General features: G+C 40.8%; 2 protein-coding genes across 5 annotated transcripts; both read right to left on the bottom strand.

Annotated features, from left to right (window-relative positions):
- Window positions 1-148: 148 nt before the first annotated feature.
- On the bottom strand, window positions 149-12,974 carry lcp1 (lymphocyte cytosolic protein 1 (L-plastin)). The gene is made up of 16 exons (XM_077537691.1): window positions 12,022-12,974; window positions 9,941-10,038; window positions 8,526-8,601; window positions 8,312-8,460; window positions 8,120-8,243; window positions 7,604-7,736; window positions 6,110-6,357; window positions 5,894-6,036; window positions 5,639-5,734; window positions 4,545-4,740; window positions 4,405-4,483; window positions 4,153-4,267; window positions 1,800-1,933; window positions 1,609-1,732; window positions 719-843; window positions 149-400 (listed from the first exon to the last, which is right to left on the bottom strand). The coding sequence occupies exons 1-16, from the start codon at window positions 12,038-12,040 to the stop codon at window positions 268-270; spliced, it is 1,992 nt and encodes a 663-aa protein (XP_077393817.1). The 5' UTR covers window positions 12,041-12,974; the 3' UTR covers window positions 149-267.
- Window positions 12,975-13,115: 141 nt separating this feature from the next.
- nek5 (NIMA related kinase 5) lies at window positions 13,116-22,972 on the bottom strand. 4 transcript variants are annotated; one of them, XM_077537687.1, is made up of 23 exons: window positions 22,865-22,972; window positions 21,529-21,661; window positions 21,239-21,335; window positions 21,055-21,152; window positions 20,747-20,830; window positions 19,752-19,822; window positions 19,552-19,638; window positions 19,424-19,478; window positions 19,170-19,283; window positions 18,982-19,050; window positions 18,047-18,098; window positions 17,840-17,916; window positions 17,693-17,757; window positions 17,472-17,621; window positions 16,150-16,228; window positions 15,972-16,085; window positions 15,831-15,911; window positions 15,663-15,752; window positions 14,272-14,352; window positions 13,917-14,172; window positions 13,714-13,833; window positions 13,540-13,636; window positions 13,116-13,391 (listed from the first exon to the last, which is right to left on the bottom strand). In XM_077537687.1, the coding sequence occupies exons 2-23, from the start codon at window positions 21,655-21,657 to the stop codon at window positions 13,238-13,240; spliced, it is 2,220 nt and encodes a 739-aa protein (XP_077393813.1). In that variant the 5' UTR covers window positions 21,658-21,661; window positions 22,865-22,972; the 3' UTR covers window positions 13,116-13,237. The 4 variants fall into 4 exon arrangements, with proteins under 4 accessions (XP_077393813.1, XP_077393812.1, XP_077393814.1 ...); XM_077537686.1 differs by lacking the exon at window positions 22,865-22,972 and adding an exon at window positions 22,680-22,802; XM_077537688.1 differs by lacking the exon at window positions 22,865-22,972 and adding an exon at window positions 22,199-22,503.
- Between the last annotated feature and the right edge of the window lie 176 nt (window positions 22,973-23,148).

The following is a 23,148-nucleotide window of genomic DNA, read 5'->3' as shown; positions in this document are numbered from 1 at the left end:
CTGGAACCAGACAGAAAAACTAGTCCTTGGGATGAAAAGTACCAAGAACTAAAAGATCCTTGAACTGTAGGTTAAAGTTTCACTTCAGTTCCAGGAATTACAAGAACCTAAATCTAAAAAGTGTGTATACAAATAAACTGACAATGTGTCATTAGTGATTGATCACATTTATTTATTAAAAAAAAAAAAGTATGTTGTTCTTGTTCTTTGGTCCTGGCAACTTATTTTTGAACTTGTGATGACATCATTAGTGCTATGACATCATGGTCAGGCCCGCTTCATGCCGCGCGCCATCAGGCAGGCGAACACGGTCATCACCATCTTGGGTTTCACCTCCACCAGGTCCTCGGGCAGCGCGTACACGCGGGCGCCGATCTTCCTCGCCGTGGAGATGGCATACCTGACAATCATCATCATCGTCATCATGGGTGATCACATGACACAAGAGCCTGGTTTCTATTGGCCGCTCAGAACTGAAAACAGGACGTGATTCGAGTTACAAGACCTGGAGCTCCTTTTACAGGACTGAAAGTGTCATGAGGTTCTTTTTCGAGTGTCATTTCAAAAGGTTTTTAAGTTACTCAATTTACAGTAACTACAAATACCAAGAACTAAAAGAAGCTGGAAGGTCTAAGTCTAAGAAACATGAGAAGCCAGTAAAGTGTCACCCCACATCGAATCCAGATCCTATCCGGTTGTAATCTAAACACGTCCTTACTTGGCATTGTTGAGTTTCTCCTCTTCGGTCAGGTCTTCGGTCTTGAGCAGGTCGTATCGGACGGATCCGGGCTGGATGGCGTCAATCAGATCCAGAACCGGCATGCTGGTGCTGATGGAGCCGTCCTAACGGAAACCCAAGTCACACACGCGTGACTCAACTTACAACTAACCTGGAACCAACACTAAAGTGTCATATTTGTGCGCAGAAATGCAATTGTTGATTATTAACATATTCACTGCCAGCCCAGCAAAAATGCATTATTTGACGTCTTTTTCCGTCAATGGCAGTCAATGAGTTCAGATGAGATGTAACCAAAATTGCCGGATTTTTAAGCAAAATTTGCCTTAAAAAAGGAAAAAAGGATGCTGCAATATAATCACAAAATATATTGGCACATTGTGTTTAACACATTCACTGCCAGCCCAGCAAAAATGCATTATTTGACGTCTTTTTCCGTCAATGGCAGTCAATGAGTTAAAGGGCTATGATATGTCCCACAAAATAACATATTGTAACAATATGGATATATTTGGCCCAATCAATATTTAGCCATTAAAACACTTTTTAGAGCTGTCAAATAATTAAGCTAATTACTTGCATAATTAAAAATGAGGACAAAAAAAAAAAAAAGACACCAATATTTTGGCATGAACTAATATTCTGAATGTCATACGCAAACATGTATTAAATGCTTTAATGCATGTAGTTATGTTTGTTGCTCAAACACAACCTGTGCGACCTTTGACGTAAACAAACATTAAAACACTATTTGTTGATGAAAATGATTTTTTTATTTTATTTTTTTGCCTATGCTCCAAAGTGTAATTTCCCATGTAACGTTGATATTTAGCCATTACAAAACATGATTTGTTTCCAAAAAGTCTTACCTTAAAACTGGAGATGGACGAAGTTTTCCCGGCTTGTGCGAGCATCTGATTGGTCCAGGACACGATGGTGTCGTCGTTGACTTTCTGCCCGTCGCCGAGATCCTCCAGGATGTTCAACGTGTACCTGAAAGATCGCAAAAAAAATGTCAATGCGGTGCAAAAAACGCGCCCACGAGGTGGGGAGTCACTACCTCCTCATGAGCTGCCAGAGCAGCGCCAGGGTGAGGGTTCGATTCCCGGCGTGCAGGTCCTGGCCGGCGATGCCCACCAAGGAGAATTTGGCCTCCTTCTTGCCCAGCTCCACCGCGTAGTTGCAGTTCTCCAGCTGTAGGGGGCAGCAACAGGCTTTTCATTCATTGGTTGTTTTGTGGCGACCAGAGGCGGAGTTTGCCATTTGGCAAGGCAGGCAAATGCTTGGGGCTCCCTGAGCCAGCAGGGGCCCCCGGAGGGCCAACAGATTTGACACAAACCACATATCCTTCACATGAACAGTGCAGCAATGACCAACTTGACCGCCTCAATTTCCCCTGAGTCAGTATAGTAAGGCTGATTTTTTTTTTTTTTTTTTTTGTAAATGATCATGAATAGGAGTAAAGATTTTATTTTAAAAAATTTAAAAATAAATAAATAAATAAAGGGGCGGCACGGTGATCGAGTGGTTAGCACGTCCGCCTCCCAGTTCTGAGGACTCCGGTTCGAGTCCAGGCTCCGGCCTTCCTGGGTGGAGTTTGCATGTTCTCCCCGTGCCCGCGTGGGTCTTCTCCGAGTACTCCGGGCTCCTCCCACATTCCAAAGACATGGTTAATGGTTAGACAGGTTAATTGGGCGCTCCGAATTGTCCCTAGGTGTGATTGTGAGTGTGGATGGTTGTTCGTCTCTGTGTGCCCTGCGATTGGCTGGCAACCAGTCCAGGGTGTCCCCGCCTACTGCCCAGAGCCAGCTGAGATAGGCGCCAGCACCCCCCGCGACCCTTGTGAGGAATAAGCGGTCAAGAAAATGGATGGATGGATGAAAAAAAAATAAAGACCATGTATAGGAAGGCTTTTTGTGTGTGTGTGTGTGTAAAATGGTGCATCGAAAGTAAGGTTGAAGTTGTTCCTGAACCATTTGGAGTATCGGCATAGTATTTATTTATTCATTTTATTTTATTTTTAAGAATATTTGCCCACTGGAGGGATGGCCGCATGATAAATAAGGGTTAAAAAACCACAAGGCGTTTTTTTTTTTTTAAAACGACCATTAAGACGTCTAAAAAAAAAAAAACAATACTTGCATGGTAAAGGCATTTTTTTTAAGCGACCATGTATAGTAAAACATTAAAAAAAAAAAAAAAAAAGATGATCATGTATCGTGAGGTGTCTTTTTTTCTTTTTTTTTTAAGTGACCATTTATAGTCAGGCGTTTTTCTTTTTTTCTTTTTTTTTTAAACGTAAGGCGTTTTTAAGGAATTTAAAAAAGAAACGACCATGTATATAGGTATATAGTAAGGCTTTTTTTCCGTTTGTTTGTTGTTGCTTTTTTGTAATGACCATGTATAGTCAGGCATTTTTTTTTTTACATGTAAGGCGTTTTTAAGGCATTTAAAAAAAATGACCACGTATCATGTAATGCATAAAAAATAAAAAAAAACACGACCACGTATAGTCAGGTGTTTTATTTTTATTTTATTTTTTATTTTTTTTGTAATGACCATGTATAGTAAAGGCGTTTTTTTTTTTTTTTTTTTTTTTTTTTTTTTTTTTTTTAAACATGTAAGGCGTTTTTTAAGGCATTTAAAAAAAATGATCATGTATCATGTAAGGCGTTAAAAAAACACGACCACGTATAGTAAGGCGTTTTTTTTGTTTTGTTTTTTGTAATGACCATGTGTAGTAAAGCATTTTAAAAAAGATGACCATGTCTCGTAAGATGATTTTTTTTAAATGACCATGAATAGTAAGGCTTTTTTTTTTTTTTATAAAACATTCATGCGATTAGTAATTTTATTTTCCTGTTTTCTGACTCACGAGAAGGATTCTTGCTAAAGTTACACAAATTAATGGTGGTTTGTTTATTGAAGATGCAGATGTGTAATTTTAAAATGACGTACTATGTACAGTATACAGTGTTCCCTCGTTTTCCGCTGGGGTTAGGTTCCAAAAAATACCCGCAATAAATGAAATCCGCGAACTAGTTAGCTTTATGTTTTACATTTATTAGAAATGTTTTAAGGCTCAAAAACCCTTCACAACACAGTTCATACACTTTTCTCATCGAGGCATTTACACTTCCTCACATTTCCTGCTTGTTAAAACAAACATTCTCAATGTTCAAACCGTACAGTTTAGAACACAGGTACATTGCTCTAAAAAATGCACGCAAAATTGCATTAAAGAAATTCCGCAACGCAGCGAGGCAGCGAAAAGTGAACCTCGTTATAGCGAGTGAACACTGTACTACAAAATGGCCGCCGGGACGCCCAATCCCTTCTTGCGTGGTTCCCCCTGGGGAATGTTGCTACGCCGCTGGTGGGGACAAGTTACTAGTTAGTGAGTTAGTATTCACCTTCTTCATGTTGCTGCCCAGTTTGGGGTAAGGAGGCTTGTTGACTCGCTCCCAGTCCACCGGAACTTTTATCTTCTCGTACAGCTGGAAGATGACCAGGGCGTCGTCCATGTCACTAAAACATATAAGCAAGGGTTTCGAGAAGGGCCGGACTGATTCATCAGACGATGTCTTTTTGAAATTGGCTAAAATAAAAAAATACTAAAAAACAAACAAACATTAAATTAGGTGTTGGATACTTAATGATCTTACGCGTAGAGATGATTGACACGAGGGTGCACACCCAAAGAATTGATCCAGTTCCTGAAGGTCCGCTCTTCTCTGGTTTCTCCTACATGACAAAACAACGTCAAGGTCTAGACAGAAGTCATTTAGGTCTTCAGGGTCCTCACCTTCGATGGAGCTCCAGTCTATGTCCTGGTTCTCGGGTTTCTTGAGGGCGGGGTATTTATTGAACAGGTTGGCCACAAAGGCCAGGTTGAGTTTGGGGTTCCCGCGGACCACGTCGGTCGCCGTGACGAACTGATGACACCCCAGCTTGTCTGCCTGGTCCAGCATCAACTCTGCACGCCGTACGTCGTCTTTTTCCTGGAACACACGTTATAGGGGTAGGGTTTGAAGGTAAAGCTCGGGTTTGAAGATTCTGTTAGGATCTCACAGTTGGGTTTGACGGTTGGATCAGGAGTTCAAAAATAGGGTTTGAAGAATAACTTGGTTTTTTAAAGTGGGGTTTCAAGACTGGATTAGGTTTTTATGATAGGGTTTGAAGACAGGGTCAGGGTTTCATAGTAGGGTAAGGTTTAAAACTAAGGCTCAGGTTTTCAAAACTGAGTTCAAAGTAGGGTTTGAAAACTAGATTAGAAGACTAAGTTAGAATTCTAAAGTAGGGTTTCAAGACTGTCTTGGGTTTTCACATCAGGGTTTGAAGACAGAGTCAGGGTTTCATAGTAGGGTTTAAAACTAAGGCTAATGTTTCAAACAAAGCAAGGTTTTAAAACTGAGTTAGGTTTTCAAAGTAGGGTTTGAAGACAAGTTTAGAATTCTAAAGTAAGGTGTGAGGACTGGATTGTGGTTTAAAAGTAGTTTTTCAAGACTGGTTAGAGTTTTATGGTAGGGTTTGAAACCAAAGTTAGGGTTTCCAGGTACGGTTAAGGTTTCTTTCTATTAAGGGTTTGTAGACTGGTTTGCAGTTTAAAAGTAGGATTCAAGATTGGTTTAGGGTTTCAAAGTGGGGTTTAAAACCTGGTTTGATACATGGTAGGGTTTGAAACCTGGGTTAGTGTTTCAAAGTAATGTATAAAGACTGTTGAGAGACTAAGTTAGAGTTTGAAAGTTGGGTTTTAAGCAAAGGTTAGTATGTCAAAGTAGGTGTTTAGGACAAGGGATACGGTATCAAATTCGAGTTAGGGTTTCAAGTCAGAATTAGTGTTTTAAAATAGGCTTTAAAACAGGGTTAGTAGGGCTTAAAGCCAAGATGAAATCTCACTCTGAGTCCTGTCATGTCGATGGTGATTGGCGGGATTCCTTCGTCGTCCCCTTTGGGCGCGACCTGATCCAGGAGGTTGAAGTACGCTCGCGAGTCCTGCACAAGACAAACGACATCATCATCAGCCAATCATACAGACCGTCTGACTGTCCATCATGCGTCATCCATCTTCATTCTATCAATTCATCCGTCTGTCCATCATCCATCCCGTATTGTGTTTTTGTCGTTTTTGTCGTTATCCATCCCGTACTGTACTTTGATATCGGAGCTGAAGTTGTTGATTCTGGGCGCGTTGGCCTTCTCCAGATGATAGTTGGCCCAGCGCAGCAGCAGCTCCTCTGGTGACAACTTCATCAAGTCCTCTAGACTCTCGCCATCTCTCAGCAGAGCAATCAAAGCTACCGCAAACAAACAAAAACAAAACAAAGATCAACATCATCACGCTAAGCTACGCTAAACACGCTCAACTACCTTCGTTCCTGCTGAGCTCGATGTCGGCGAACAGTCCGATCTTGATGATCTGCCAGAGCAGGCCGAGGACCAGATGCTGCCGGCCCTCTTTCAGGTCCTCGGCCCCGATGTTGACCACGTGGCAGCCGATGGCCGAGGCCGAGTTGAGGGCCAGGTTGAGGTTCTCCTGGATGGTGAAGGGGGTCAGCTTCTTCTTGTTGATGGTCCGCTCGTCTATGGTGTCGTCCACAGACAGGTTGATCATCTTACTGACGGCAAGACAGGGTTTACGATTAGGGCTTCAAGGGTAAGGTTAGGGTTTCAAATGAGGGGTTCGAGACAATTTAAGGCTAGGTTAGGATGTCTAATAAGCGTTAAAAGCGGAAGCCAACCCAAAAAAAAAAGTTATTTTGGTACATATTGCGGTAGTTGAATATGAGTTAAGCAGCAAAATGCAGCAGTTTTTGCCAATACCAGAAGGCAGCCATTTTGTCACTTGCTGTTGAGTAAAAATGACATCACAATTACTCAGGTCTCAGGTAACCAATCACAGCTCAGATTCAGAAAACAAGTGAGCTGTGGTTGGTTGTTGCCTGAGCTGAGGAACTGTGATGTCATCTTCAGTCGACACCAAGTGGCAAAATGGCCGCCCCCTGAGATGGATAAAAACATCTGGATTTAGCTGCATAATTCATATTCCACAAATGTAATATTAACCGGAATGTCATGTTTAGACTTGTGAGGTCACATATAACATTGTCAAGAAATGATTAATGTTCACTTTCACTTTAGGGCTTTGGAATTGGGGTTTCAAGTCAGGCTTATGTTCTTTAGGGCTTTAAAGGTCTTAAAGTAGGTAGGGTTCAAGGTAGGGTTAAAAGCAGGGGTGTCAAAATTAGTGCGTTAATTTTGAGTTAATTTAAAGTTCCTTTAACGTGTGATTAATTACCGCCCCTTACTTTCAACGCCTGTACTGGAGGAATTCCGGGTTGCAACGCAGCAGACGTCAAAATTTAGCAGTAATTAAATTTATTAATAATGCATATAATTGTGGAGACGGGGGTTAAGTTGTGTTTTACAATGTAAAAAATGTGTGTTACTTTGCGTTAAAGGTTAGATAGCTCTTAATATGAAAAGAAAAATGCAATTATGCCATCTAGTGGCAGAAAAATGACATCAACACAAATCAATATCACACTTGTTTTTTACAGTACAGTACATGTTTCAACTCAATTTTATGAATTATTAAGAAATTACTGTATGATGCAGCCATATTTGTTAGTTTAACATTATTCCACTTTTATGTTAACAAGAGTCGTGAATATTGAGAAAAAAAAATGTATTGTACATTTTATTGTACATTTAGAACAGATATAAAATTTGTGATTAATCGTGAGTTAGCTACTCAAGTCATGTGATTAATTACAATTAAAATTTTTAATCGCCTAATACCACTAGTTAAAAGCTTAAATTTAGGTTTTCAAGTTCGGGTTAGAGTTTTGTCTGTTAAAGTACCAGAGAATAATTCCATCTCCCACGGCCGTGAAGAGCTCATCAGTATCCGGATCGCAAGGCAGGACGTGTTTGCAGTCCGGGTCGCACTCCAGAGCCGTGTTGACCCACTTCACAAAGGCCACCTTCTCCTCCTCTGTGGACATAAAAGCCACCGTCAACATGGACTGGACCCCCAAAATATCACGGCACAAATCCCTCAATCTTTACTCCTAAGATTTTGGCTCCCCAAGACTTCAGTTCTTAACTATTTCATTGCATAAGGACTTAGTTCTACCCCCTTAACTCATTCACTGCCATTGACGGAAAAAGACGATGCAAATGATGCATTTTTTGCTGGTCTGGCAATGAATGTGTCAACCAGCCCTCAATCAACTCCAGTATAGACTCAAGTCAAGAACTTTAGAACCGCAGATATGTGAGTCCCTGAAACTTTTGCTTGTAGACTTTCATCGCCGTAGATTTCACCCTCCAAAGACTTTTAAGACGAGGATTTGAGCACTCAAGAACTCCTCGTACCCGAGTACGAGTGCTGCGTTCCGGCTTGCTCCGACGTTCCGGCCACGTTTCGGATCCCCTCTTTCTTGTTGATGGCCTTCCGGAAGGTCTTGCCCACCTCGGTGCTCTTCAGGCCGTGAACTATCTGAGGAGGAAATCGAAAAATGTGGCGGCGGCCGACAAGAGGGCATGTTGACGATTTGATGGACTGACCTGCGCGAACTGCGTGAAGGTGAGCAGGTCGCTGGTCTTGGTCAGCTCCCTGACTATCTCTCGGACCTTGAAACCCGGCAGGGCCAGGTTGGCGGCCCGAAACAGGTCGTTGAGTTCTCCTTTGCTGATGGAACCGCTGCCGTCGATGTCTGCCAGGAGCGAAAGAGGGAGTCAGCGTTGACGGAGGGAGGAACCGAAAAGGAGGCGTTCTCACCGATCTTAGCAAAGGCCTCTTTCAGGTCCTCCAGCTCCTCTGGGGGGATGCTTGCCGTGGCGTCCATGGCGGAGTTCTGGAGGAGAAATGTCAAATGGAAAAAAAAAAAAAAGGTGAAATGAAAGCGTGGTCGCCGACCCGAGAAGAGGAAGTGTGGACACTCGTGATTTCATACTGTGGTGCAAACGCTTCTCCTCGCTTCTGTTGTTGACTTCCTGCTTCACATGCCGCACTTCCTGTTTGGCATTCAAAAGTTTCTGACACTATAAATCGCACAGTTTGATGCAAATGATAATTACAACCCTGTCGTATCTGCAACTTCAACAAGGTATGCGTGACTTTTCACTATATGGCCTGGTGAGTGACGTGGGTGCCGTAAGCGTTAATTTATTTCGGTTTGGATCACTTATTTGAAAGGAGGCGTGTCATCATGGTTGAGCTCGTGATCACGATCCAGCCAGTGTTTTGCACAAACCCAACATGGCTGCCAACATGCCCACACAAGTGTCAAACCGCAAACTTCCTTTTCTGCTCTGCTGCTGTCTGACTTCTTCTTCCTTTCAATAAATAAAGGCCTCCACAGATTTGAACTTTTTATAGCATGGTGGAACATTTTATGTACATTTTATTCAACTTATTCTGCACAATTGTAGAAAATAAACAGATGAATACATTTCTACAATTCAGAAAATGTTTGTGAGAATTACAAATTTGGGTTCAAAGTCAGGGTTAGGGTTTCAAACCAACGTTTAAGTTTCACTTTTAGGTTTACAGCACGGGTTGGGGTTTCAAACAAGCGTTAGGGTTTGAAAATTAGGGTAATAAGACAGGTGAAGAGTTTCGAATTCGAGATGCAGACAAGGTTTATGGGTAGCGGTTTCAAGCTATGATGAATGGTTTAAACTAACTGGTCTGAAGCCAAGGTTAAGGTATTAAAGTCAGGGTTAAGGCTCCAAAATGTTTCTATTTGAAGTATTTTGCATTTTTTGTTTGAAGCAACAGGGATTAGCATTTAAAAAAAATTCATATTTGGGTTCAGCTTACAAGCAAGAATATCAAAATTGGGATTGAAACAAAATTTGGGGCTTTGAATTAGGGTTTCAAGCCAAGGTAAGGGTTTGTACACAAATGTTATGATTTTCAAATTGGAGTTTAAAGCCAGCGTAAAGGTTGCAAACATGAGTTGCGGTTTCAAGGCAAGAGTAGGGTTTTAAAAAGGAGTAGGGGTCTCAAATTAAGGTTTCAAGTCATGGATAGGGTCTCAAAAAGAGAGGATTAGAAATCAGAATTAGAATTACAGTTTCAAGCAAGCGTAAGGGTCTTAAAGAAGGATCGGGGCTTCAAATTACATTCTCAAGTCAAGGTAAGGGTTCTGACTTTCCCGATTGGGTTTTGAAGCCAGTGATGCTCCTCACCTGAGCGTGGCGGCAAGCAGGAGGCTGTCGGCGCGGAGCTGAAGATGGCGACGATAGCGAGCGTTCTGCTGCGCGCTCCAGTCTGAGCGAGCGATCATCTAGTCAGAGGCGGCAGGAAGGAAGTGACTCAAAAGTACCTCAAAGGCCCACTTTTTGTCTTTATAAGGCAATGACAGACAGACGGACGGACTGACAGGCAAGGTGACAGCGCCAAGTTCGGCATGCGCACATATTAGCGATAAGTGGCAGAAAAAGAAACGTGCTGATGTATGACTAAAAGACTCAAATGTTGTCATCGTTCAGCTTGTTTTTAGATGTGCACCTCCCTCAGCAAGGTAGGGTTTTAAGGGTTTTCAATTAGGGTCAAGTTAGCGTTTCAAACAAGGAATAGGGTTTTAAATCATGGAAAGGATGAACATTTTTTCCCCTCATTATTTTTTCAAGGTCGACTCCGCATGTCTTGTAACAATAATTTAATTAAATTCTACCAAACAAGTGCGACGTAAACATAAGTCAGTAAATCAAAAATCTGATTACAAAAATTATGCGAACGATTCTGTGCCTTTATCGCGTCAACTTCAACAATGACATGGAAACATGTGGACTGCACTTCTTAATTGTTTAGGCACAAGACAGCATTAGGGTTTCATGTTAGGGTTTAAATCCCAGTTTAGGGATTAAAACAAGAGTTAGGGCTTCAAGGGTGCGTTTTAAAGGTTAGGTTAGGGTTTCATGTCAGTTTTAAATTAGGGTCGTAATTAGGGTTTTGGTTCAAATCCAGGTTAGGGTTTCAAACAAAAATTAGAGTTTTAAATTAGGGTTTAAAGTTAGTTTGGAGGTCTTTTCACGTTGTACTAAACAACGCGAAGCTTGCTGTCGCTGAGGGGGCAGGACCAATGCTGTCGTGGAGGTTTGCCACACCTAAAAAAAACAAAAAACAAAAAAACAAAAACAAAAACAAAAAGAGCCTGGCAATGCTGTCACGTCAGAACACGCCTCCAAATCAGAGTGGATGGCAGAATGATTGCAGAGCGCTATTCTGGTTGACTTTTACAGTAAATGGCATGATTAAAATCTCCCCATTTTTTTAGTATTAGCATCAGACCTAACTGTGCCTTTCAGAGGTGCTGCGGCTTGCAAAATTTAAGCATTCTGAAAGTCTTTCAAGACAGCATACACTCACTGGCAAGCAGCGCAGCAGTTTGGCTTGCGCCGCACTGGTGATCAACAGTCGTCTGACGAGATGGCGTTCACGGGTGACGTCACACAATGACATCATCCCACTGCGATTATGTCACAGAGGCGCCAGAGTCACATGATGCAGTGATGTCATCTGCAACAGTGAAAAGAAGTGAGGTCCCGAACAAGAGTCCTGGCTTCAAATTGGGATTTCAAACCAGTGTTTGTGTCAAAGTCAGGGTTAAGGTTTTAAATTTGGGTTTAAACCCAGGGTCTCGACTCAAGTCAGGTTTTGAAGCAAGGGTTAGGGTTTCAAATTTGTATTTTCAAGACAACTTATGGCTTTAAATTAGGGTTTTAAACCAGGTTTAGGGTCTCAAATTATGGTTTCAAGTCAGGGTTAGGATTTCAAATTCGGGTTTGAAATTAGTTTTGTTAGTATTACAAAGTCAGGGATATGCAATTAAAACAAGGTTTTAAAACTTCCGCGACAAAGCCCACTGATGACATCACAGACTGCGACTTGAGCCTTGTCGCGTGGCGTGATACCACAATGTCATCGGCGAGTCTGTCAAAACCTCCCAAAGTTTAAAATTCTAATCAAGCAATTTTTTTGGGGGGGGCAGGGTGGGGACATGTCTGAGGACTACGAACAGCAGCTGGCCGACCTAGATAGGAGCTAGTGGGAACTCGAGAGCTACTGCCTCAAGCTCGAGGCCAACGTCCAGCGTCTGACCAGGAAGCTGGAGAAGATGGAGATGGCGCTGGGCTGGGCTGGCCCACGTGCAGGACAAGATGGACGCGGACGTACAAGATGTTTCGCAACAGGCGTCGTACTGGAAGCGGCTCTACAGGAATCTCCGCAAACAGAACCAGGCCAGGGACCCGGACCAGGATCCTACCTGGGTGGACGGGGACCATGAGGAGCCTGCCGTCTGGGAATTTGTGACCAGGATCCAGATGGTCCTGGAGGATCTGGAGGAGTTCCTCAACAAGATCAGGGTTCTGCTGCAGGAAGAAAGTCCTTTCCCGGATCGCCGCAGGGATATGTGGATGAGCGACACGGTCCACAGCATGGGTTTCGGCGTGGCACTGGTGGGGTTTCTGGTTTTCGCCAAGGTGCTCTTCAAATGGATGGGATAGCTGCTGACCTACAATCCTAATGGAATTCTGGATCAAAATCAGATCTGAATCAAACGTCTGACAAGTGTAAACGAACCATTGCGTGTTCAAATTGTGTAAATGCTACTGAGCTTACCTTCCAAGGGTCAAATTAGGGTTTCAAGCCTGAGTTACAGGGTTCAAATTTAGGGGTGTCAAATTAAAGTTCCTTTCATGCCACTAATTTTTTTAAACACGCGATTAATGACCTCCCCTTACTTGGAAAGCCTGTACTGGGAGAATTCCAGTCACAACGCAGCAGACACATCCATGTCAAAATTTTGCAGTAATAAATTTAATATTTGTGGAGAGTGGGCTCAACTTGTATTTTACAATTTTGAAAAAAAGTTACTTAATGTAAAGATTAGCTAGGTCTTAATATGAAAAAATGCAGAGCTGTCACCAACTTCTTACAAATGCAATTATGCCATCTAGTGGCAGAAAATGACCTCAACACAAATCAATATCACACTCGTTTTTTTTACACTACAGTATATCTTAATTTTAACTCAATTTTATGAATTATTATGAAATTATTGTATCAATGACTAAAAGATGCAGCCATATTTATATTTAACATTTTTTCCACTTTTATGTTAACAAAAGTGTGAAAATTTTATTGTACATTTAGACAGATATAAAATTTGCGATTAATCGTGAGAACTATTAAAGTCATGCAATTAATTAAAAAAATTAATTAAAAAAATTTAATCACCTGACCTCTAGTTTCAGACAATAGTTAAGGTTTCAAATTAGGGTTGTCTTGACTTGACATCCACTTACTTTCAGGACACAAACAACAGAAGATGTCTACGCAAACAACACACCTGTGAGCTCTGCGTGTAAAGATTTTAATGGCAGTGAGGAGACCATCTTGGAGGGTTTTTCGGCTTACTGGAATGGAATACTGCTTGCTGTCCGAATAAAGACTTTAAATACTCAATGAGTCTGGGGATCTCATGTTGGGGATTCTCCCGGGTCACCACCTTCCAGTGTCACTGTTCCTTCAAGATTTTCCGGCTCCATGTCGTCAGTGTCCTCGGGGACAAACAAGTTTCTCATGGAGTCGGGCAGCGCCTTTTGCAGCTCGTCGTCCGAATCCTCAAAGTTCCTGAAATATGAGAACACATCCGAAACTGAAGACCCGTTCGGAACAGAAATGTCAGGATTTAGCTGCTTTACTTGTGTTTCAAACGGGAGTTCGGGTTTCTAGAGCTAGTCAGGGTTTTGGTTTTTCGCATGACCTTGTGTTAACTTACGTGTCGTCGTCGTCGTCGTCGTCGTCGTCGTCGTCCAACCCGGGCTCCAGACGTTCCTGCTCCATGTCAACTTCGTCCTCGTCCTTCTCCTCAGGTGCTGAATGAGTGTGACGACACTTCACATTTGGTGCTTAACAACCTGCTTGCTGCTTTTTTATCAGGCTGATTTCTGACCTGCGCTTGGCGAGTCCACAGAGGAGGACGTGAGGTTGGCCTGGGCCATTGCGTCCAATAAGGACTTGGGGGGTTCAGCGACCCATTGCCGACGACCTACTTCCTCCTCCTCCTCCTCACCTGAGTGGACCAACAAAGAACTTCTTAGACATAACCAAATTGTTCCTCTTCACTTTGTTAAAAAAAAATAATAATAATTGTACCTGGCTGAACTTCCAGCGTGGTATTGGAGTCCACGTCCATGCGGAACAGAGCCTCCATCAACGTCTCAGGTGGTCCCTGGCTCCATTCCCTCCTCGGCTTGGCCCACTCCTCGACATTTGCCTCCTCGCCTTCCCGCAAGTGGACCGTCTGGCTCTGACTTTCCACTTCCAGTTTGCCCTCCGCTGGTGTCACTTCATCTTCCTCCTCCGAGGAGTCTTTCACGTCGTCTAGACGGATTTCAAACATGATTCCCTTCTGGAAGATGCCAGAGAAGATTGTGGGAGGGTTTACGCAGAGGATTTGGGATCTGGAAAAGTCCAGCATGGTTTTCTGTTATGGCGTCCTACAAGTCACCTGGTTCTTATGTTTCTGCTTTACTTCTCTCCTCTGTTTTCGGTTCTCGTCTCTGATCTTCCTCAAAGCCGCGTCCACATCCTGCATAAGACATGGCATCTGTCAAGGTGACATTGAGGCTTGAGTTTATGTAGAGGGAATGTGCGGAACCCTCCTCTTCACTTTTCCCACATTTTGTTCTTCACAAAAACATATTTGAACTCTTTTACCGCCAAAAACGTTTAATAACGATTACTAAGATCATGATGTATGGCGCCATAAACGTTAATTGACGTTAACTAAATTTTTTATTTTTTTTTAATCAATGGGCAGTGCAACGTCTAAGTGCAGCGCTGCCTGGTCAATGGGGTTGTGAAATCAACACCCACTAACTATGGCCATCAGATGGCAGCATTGTATCTCTTTTCAATGGGTTACCGGCATATGAATGAAATGAAACATGACGGAATCTAATGAAATAGAACATTTTCATGGATGATGTGAATAATCGAAGCCTTTGGCACGTTAAATATAATTCACAGAGTGTCACTGAACAAAAAATTGTGTCAAAGTCACTGTTGTGCACAAAATGTATCTTTTCACAAAAAGCTTGTTTTCTTATTTTTCTATTTTCGCTTGATTGTCTCTCAAATTACTTATTTCCAAATGGTGAATACTAAAGAATGGAATAAGGTAGAAACATACTTTTTTCTAATGAAAGAATGTAACACGATCTTTAGCTCATTCAAACCCAAAAACGTATAAATAAGTTTTTTAATACTTTGTCCTTCCCTACCAAAAACGTATTGATACGTTTTTCATGTTTTTCTATGCTAGAGCACACAAAAGGCTTTGATGCAGCTTCTGACCTGAAGAGGTTGCTTAAAGCAATGGTAGTTATGACAACAACAACAACAACAACAAAAAACAGGCCAGCAGGTGGCACCAGAGTATAAGAGATCAATTAGGGCCATGTTAAAACAAGCTCTTTTTCCCAGTGTTTTCAGCAGGTTTGTGAATAATGATGAAACTTACCTATATTCTAATGCTAATTGCGGCAAAGCGGAAACATACAAATATTATTTTTTTTAACTTAGAAAAGAAGAGACTAATCTTTCTTTTGCTGGGTTCCATGTTTTTATAGCAATAGAACACAATATTCTGTGGACCTTACAAAATCAGTCAAAATCCAATTGCTTAAGTGAAAATAGCTGGGAGTGAATTAGTTAATGTGGTACCCATCATGTTTATGTAGTGATAGCACAGAATATTCTGTTTGCCTTGAAAGATGAGTTCAAATGCTCGAAATCGGCTGGTACTGTCGGGGTTGTTTTTTCGATAACGTGTGGCAGTAAAAGTATTAAAATGTTTTTCCCTTTAATGAATGGCATTTGAGTAAATTAAGTTTTTACCTGCACAGGTTGAATTTGGTGTTGTTCTTTGTGTGGAGTTGAAAGATGTGCTTCTTTATCCAGCACAAATGTGTCGTTTTTGTGTGGCAACTGATAAACAAATGCCCACATGAGACATAAATACAAATACAAAACAACCATCTCCTGGCATATGCGTGTGTTGTGTACCTCTGCCTCAGCTCTCAACTTCATCTGTTTCATCTCCTGATGATATTGTTGTCTGATGAGCTCCAGCTGCCTCAAGTACTCCTGAAAACATGTTTAACTTGTTGCTAGGCAGAATTCATGAGGCCGCGCAGCAATGTTTACCTGTTGGTCGTCGTGTTTTCTGTTAGTAGGTGCGTGCTGGGGTTCACGTGGCTGCATGTGCTCTTCCCACGCGGCAGCGGGCCTGCAGTCCTCTGCCGTGCTGGGACGCAGACCCTGACAGGGTGGTGACGTCATGAAATACCCCATGAACTAGTCCAGGATGAACAATGTTGCTCACCAGCTGTTTCTCTGCCCTCAACTTGTACTGGTTGGCCTCCTGTCTCCTCTGAAGGTATTCTTCACGAGCTGCTGCCACCCTGAAACACGTAATAGTATGTCACATGTGTGTTACGTTGGTATAACATGTTACATGTACATTTGTCCAAGCTGTGTTACACATGTCTAAGATATGTTAAATTTGTGGAAAGTGTTACATTGATCATGTCACATTTGTGACGCAATTTTTACGCCTGTGAAATCCTCTTCTTCCAAAATGACGCATGTGCTGGTGTCGCTACTCTGTTTGTTTGGGATTCCGGACCTCGTGCATACTTTTTTTTTATTTTTATTTTTTTTTATAATGCTTTATTTATAACAATTCTTGTAAAAATTACTAATGAGAATAACATGACCTCCTTTGAGATCAACCCACTGTCGTTCGCTGAATCAATGAGGTTCAGCTTCAGCCCGCTCCCAAATCCTCCAGAACCCGCCCCCTTCCAAAGACGTACAAATCACGGAGCTCTACGAGTACGAATCATTCTTCTACATCTGTAGCGCAAAATTTGGAGCAAAAGTCCCGTTACTTTTGCACCATATTTAACTCCACAGACGTACATTTGCCCAATGTGTGTTACACATGTCTAAGATATGTTTAATTTGTGTAACGTGTTACATAACAAGATGTTACATGTGTTACATACGATTACCGGAAGTGTTACATGTGTTACATTGGTCATGTCACATTTGTCTAATGTGCGTTACTTTGGTTTCACATTACAGTTACATTGGTTGCATGTACATTATGTTGCATTGGTCTCTTTTGTCAGTTGTGTAGCATGTGTTACATGTTACACTTGTCCAACATGTCACATTTGTTTAACATGTGTAACGTGTTTAGTTTAACATGCGCTCTGAAAACAGTTGGGTCAAAAATGACCCAATTGGGGTCAAAAACACAAACACAAGCTGGGTTATTTTTGACCCAACTGATTTTAGAGTGTGCGTGTGCAACATGGAATATTTCACCTATTATGTATGTTAAATGTGTGCCACTTTTTCCAAACATTTGTATTCAATGTTACATGTAACACGTTCGACATGTTACATTTGTCCATTATGTGTGTTATTTGTCTAACTTGTGTGTTACATGCGTTGATTCTCACGTGTCTCTCGTGCATGACTCATGTGGCAAAATGTGTTATAATGTGCATTAAATGCCTGTCACATGTGTTGTATCAATGTGTCACATGTTGCATTTGAGATACAGCTTGTATTACTTACATATCGCATACTTGTTATATGTTTGGTATGCATTGCATACGTATGTTGGCCACTCACAACTGGTAAGGTTCAACCGGAGGAGAGACGTCGTCTTCACATGGCTCAGAGGGAGGAAGCGGAGGATGAAGATGTGGTTGTGGAGGAGGACAGACGTCCGCCTTGTGGAAGGCGTCCAGCTTGACAAAGTATTGCTGGTACTGTCCAATCCTGTAACAGCATAACAAGCAGGACTCAAAGTAATTAAAAAAAAAAAAAGTCATTGCGGTATTTGAACCCACTTTTGGTAGTGATCCCTCACGGCGTCTCCTGCTGCAGGCTGAGGAAGGTGTCCTGCCCCGTGGGGCTGTGCAGACATCACAAAAACAAGCACACAGTCACTCTTTGGACTTAACATGATTAACGTGCATCCATATTTGCTGTCATACTGTGTAGTAAGCAGGGCCACACACTCTCCATTCCGGCTTGACAGGAAGTTTCTTCACAGCCGCTTTGCACTTCTTGTCTACAGATCGTCACAAGCGCATGTGTGTTACACGTGTCTGATGTGTGTCACATTTGTTTATTAGCATACTGGTTTACTAGTGTGACATTTTGTTTATTGTATTAGTGTTTGTGTGCGTATGGTGTGTTACCTGGTGTTGCTTTACTAACAGTGGTCGGTGTGTTGTTATTGGGACTAATCTCCTGCACACAACATTAACACACTCCCACAGTCACATAGAAAACTTTATATAGCACAAAGTTTGGATGTAAAATGTGAGTGAGTAATATAAAGTGTTTAAAAAAAATGTTAAATTGTCAGTAAATGTAAAAGTACAACGGCATATTAAGGCCATGCATAATTTCTTTTTGACCGGAGAGTAATACTCCCGAGGAAAAACAAACAAACAAATTTACAAGAAAGAATTTGAATATTTATGACAATATAAAATGGAATATTTGCGAGGAAAAAAAACTCATAAATTTATGAGAAATAAACTTGCAGATTTGTGACATTATAAAGTGGCAAATTTGCATGATGAAAAAATATAATTAATTTAAATTAAATTTTTTAATGCGAGTAGTTTTCTTATAAATTTGCCACTTTATAATATCGCAAGTATTTGAATTTTTTTCTCGTAAATTTGTGAGGTTTTTTTTCATTCAAATTTACCACTGTATAATGTTGCAAAATATTTTCTCGCAAATCTTTCACTTTATAACGTCACAAATATTTTATTTTTTCTCATAAATTTGTGTTTTTTTTCTTGCAAATTTGCCATTTTATAATGTTGAAAATATTTGAGTGTTTTCACGTAAATTTGTATGTTTTTTCTCACAATTTGCAACTTTAGAATGTCGCAAATATTTGAGTTTTTCGCATAAATTTGTGAGTTTTTTCTCACAAATATTCCACTTTATAATGTCACAAAACATTTTATTTTTTTCCTCGCAAATTTGTGAGTATTTTCCTGGAAAATTACCCCCTTTCTAAAAAATATATTCATGCGCAGCCCGAATACACCGTCGTATAAAAGTAAAAGTTAGTAAATGTTAAAAATAAAAGTAGCCAAAGAAGAAGTTGCACCTGAGCACGTTTGTTCAGGAAAGGACGCTGCAGGAGGGAGCTGACGGAGGGACGATCGCGAGGGTTCACCTGAAAACATCAAAAGTGAACGTGAAGTCCTATCACACTAGAGTTACTCAAATGTGTGGCGAGCACACTGTGAGATGACACACACACGCACGCACACCCCCACATAATCCATCTGTGACCTTGAAAAGTTGTTCGACGAGCAGGCGAAGGTCGTAGGAGTAACGAGCAGGCACAGGGATGACGCGCCCCCTGCAGATCTTACTGACGAGCTGACTCAGGCTGTTGCCCTCAAACTGGACACGACACACACACAGACGTTATATTTCTTTCACACAAGTGTTAGATTTGCGTGTGTGTGTGTGTGTGTGTGTGTGTGTGTGTGTGTGTGTGTGTGTGTGTGTGTGTGTGTGTGTGTGTGTGTGTTGAAGCTTACTGGATGTCTTAAAGTGCAGAGCTCATAAAGGACGCAGCCCAAAGACCAGATGTCCCTGCATACACAGTACACAAACGCACCACATCATCTTAATACCTAGTTGTGCGAGTTGTGTGTACTGTACGTACGTTTTGTTGTTGTAGGGTCGATTCTCACAGATCTCCGGAGAGAGGTAGAGGGGGGTCCCCACACGGGTCCTGGCCAGCTCCAAAGTGCTACACGCACACACACATGCGCACACGTTATTTGATGTTCGGTCCTGTGTGTGTATGTGTGTGTGTGCGGGGGTGTGTATGTGCGTGTGTATTTGTATGTGATACTGACGTACTGAGTCAACGTCCTCGCGATGCCAAAGTCGCCCAACTTGACTTTGACACCTCGCTCACTCAGGAAAATGTTCTGCAACACAAACACAAAAGTGTGACACACAAAGATCATATCGCAGAGCAAAGAAGTCAATTGAGTTGACACTTCATGTGATGAATTTGACATACAGAAGTTAAGTGTGGTGTTTCATTCGGAGGCACTAGTGTAAAAATGAGTTGACTGAAAATGGAGTCGTAATTTTGTGATGAATAAGTCTTGGGGAGACCCTTCCCAAAAATAAAATCATTTTCTTGCAAACAAAAGCATTTTTTCCTGACAAAATATTAGGATTTTTTTAATATTATTTTTTTCCCTTTTTTTTCCTGAAAAAAAAAGTGATTTAAAAAAATTGTCTGACAAAAATGTTTTTTATATTCTCAAAAACATGTTTTTTTCCCAAAAAAATAAAAGTTGCAAAATCATTTTTAAATAAAAAAATATAACTGTATTCAAAAAAGAGGGTAAAAAGAAATTATCAAAAACTATATATTTTCTCAAAATATATTTTTCTTAAATTTTCTTTCCCCCAAAAATACATTATATTTTCCAATAAATTGTTTTATCCTAAAAAACAAAACTATTCTTTTAAGAAAACACCTTTTTTCTATCAATAAAGATTACTTCCAATAATATTTTTTCTCTTGAAAAGTAAAGAGAAATTCTGTAAATATGTATATATTTGTTTCAAAACAAGATTTTTTTTCCCCTCATAATTATGAAGAGAAAAAATAAGATTTTTGCCAAGATTTATTTTTTTTTCTCAAAAAATTACATTTTCTTCTTCTATTTTTGTTTTTGTTTTTCTCCTAATTTTACTATTTTTTTGTTTGTTTGCAGTGTGACATTTGATTTAAAAAAAAAAAGTTTTAGCTTTGGAGGAATTGAATTTTAGTCTGTATTTTAATGACCGGGGGCGGGGGGGACACGTGGCTTATTGTCCCGTTGACGTCACTGTACCTGACTTTTAATATCTCTGTGCAGGATCTTCTTGTCGTGGATGTGTTTGAGGCCCAGGCAGATCTGAACAAACCAGGCCAGGATCTGATGGACAATAAACGTTGACAAGAAATGGTGAAGACATCAAATAATAAAATAAACTGAAGTGAATGAAAAAAATGTAACAATGCAAAGAAAATTCAATATATCATTAAAAAAAAACCTTTACTGACTGTACTACAGGCAGTGTTTCAAATTACATTTTGACTGACCTCGTTTTTGTATGAGTCAGTGTACCTAATCAAGTGTTCCGCTGTTCCATGTTTTACCTGCTGCTCAGTGAAGAAGATTCCTCTCTGCATTTTGATCTTCATCATCAGATCGCCTCCATCGCAGTACTCCATAACGATGCACAGGCTGCCCCTGTCTATGCACACAAACACACATATTGTAACACACACACACACACACACACACACACACACACATACACCCCGACGTGCGCGCACACACCTTGGAAGGAGCGGATGAAGGTGACAATGTTGGGATGTTCCATGTTGGACAGGAGTGCTACCTCCTTCCTGGCAGCTTCCTTCTCCCTGCTTGACATCTGAACACACACATATCATAATAACAACAATAATAATGGTTATTATTACCCTATATTCATTACTATAAATAATAATGTCACGGCATGTGACAAGTGATATTAAAAATATTTTTTTATTTTTGGAAAAATATACTAATATTACAAAATATGCAGATGGAGGAAATAATTGTTTAAAAAAAAATCTTTCAATAACCTTTGCGAGGTTGATTATTTTGACGACGCACGGCGCATCATCACCGTCATGGGCAGCCTTGGCTCGGACGAGGAAGGCCTTCCCGAACGCACCTTCTCCAATCGGACGCACCACCTCGTAGTCGTCCATCAGACTTGAGGGGCCAAAACAAAAACAACATTATTACTACAGTCAGTCAAGTCTCAGGAAGTACATTTCATATTATGTCAGAAAGCGATATGTACTCAGATACATTTGCTCTAGGGACATTGTGGATAGAATGTAAATGACAGAATAGTTTTACTTTCTACATTTACTGTAATATTTTTAAGGAACGCTATTTTTATTCTGTTACATTGAGCTACACATTCCGTTTGCTACTTTTATTTTTGCCTATTTTTCATTGGTTGCGCAATTTGCTTTGTCAGAGATTTCCGCTTGGAGGCTGTCAAGTGACTGCCTTTCACCAATCAATCTCATAGAAGCAAATGTTTCAAAATGACTCAGTCACACGCAGCATGGCAGAAATCTATATTTAACTTACAGACTAGGAAATAGAACGGCTATGTCATTGGCTGTCATTTGTGTTTGCCTACGAATATGGCATTACATGCTGATGTAAATACAGTATATATCGATCTATAGAAAGCGAAAGTTACTCAATAGTTATTCAGTACTTACTTACACTTACTCAAATAATTATTTGGACAACTACTTTTACTGTAGTCATATACTGAACTTGAGTTGAGTTGAGTTGAGTTGAGTTGAGTTGAGTTGAGTTGAGTTGAGTTGAGTTGAGTTGAGTCTGTCTGGGGCTACTTTATCTCTTATTTGTACTTTATATATCGTGTAATAAGCTCTTTTGTAGTCATATTCCATAAAATACTTTTTTTCCGTTACCGAATACAGGAATACGATAAGAATGAGTCATAAGTTAAATTTGAATTATATAGTATAAGTCAATTGCCATTATTAGTGGAAGTATTTGTTAAATAAAACACAATTTATCGACATTTTATTTATTGACTACGCAGTACGACGGGAACTAAGAAGTGCGTTGCTATGGCGACAGCTACACGCACCAGGCTAGCATAGCAAATTAGCAAGTTCCTCCGTCTCTAACAAGACACGTCTTTTTCACGCTACCGGGTTTAGTCAAATAATAGCTTTACCTTTCTTATCAAAAAAATGTATCGCAGCGGTCATGAATTGTTTAAGTGGCAGGTGAAACTTCGAGCGCGTTAAGTGAAAATACGTATAGTTGAGTCAGGAGGAGACGTCGTGCTAGGCATTCTGGGAGTTGAAGTTGATTTGTTGTTTCTCAATCCCCATGATAATGAAAGAAATGTTCAGATACCTGCGATTGGCTGGCAACCAGTCCGGGGTGTACCCTGCCTACTGCCCATAGCCGGCTGAGATAGGCTCCAGCACACTCCGCGACCCCTGTGAGGAATAAGCGGTCAAGAAAATGGATGGATGGATGGATGGATGGATGGATGGATGGATGGATGGATGTTCAGATACATGCATTTTGTACATTTTATTTTTAATTTACAGGCCCAAACCATGTAAACTGATCGCATTTCTACAATCTTACTAAACATAAACATAAACATAAACATAAACATAAACATAAACATA

The sequence above is a fragment of the Festucalex cinctus genome, chromosome 11 (assembly GCF_051991245.1).
Source record: "Festucalex cinctus isolate MCC-2025b chromosome 11, RoL_Fcin_1.0, whole genome shotgun sequence".
Classification (NCBI taxonomy): domain Eukaryota; kingdom Metazoa; phylum Chordata; class Actinopteri; order Syngnathiformes; family Syngnathidae; genus Festucalex; species Festucalex cinctus.
Note: the sequence above shows the minus strand (reverse complement) of the source record. Positions and strands in the feature narration are given on the sequence as shown.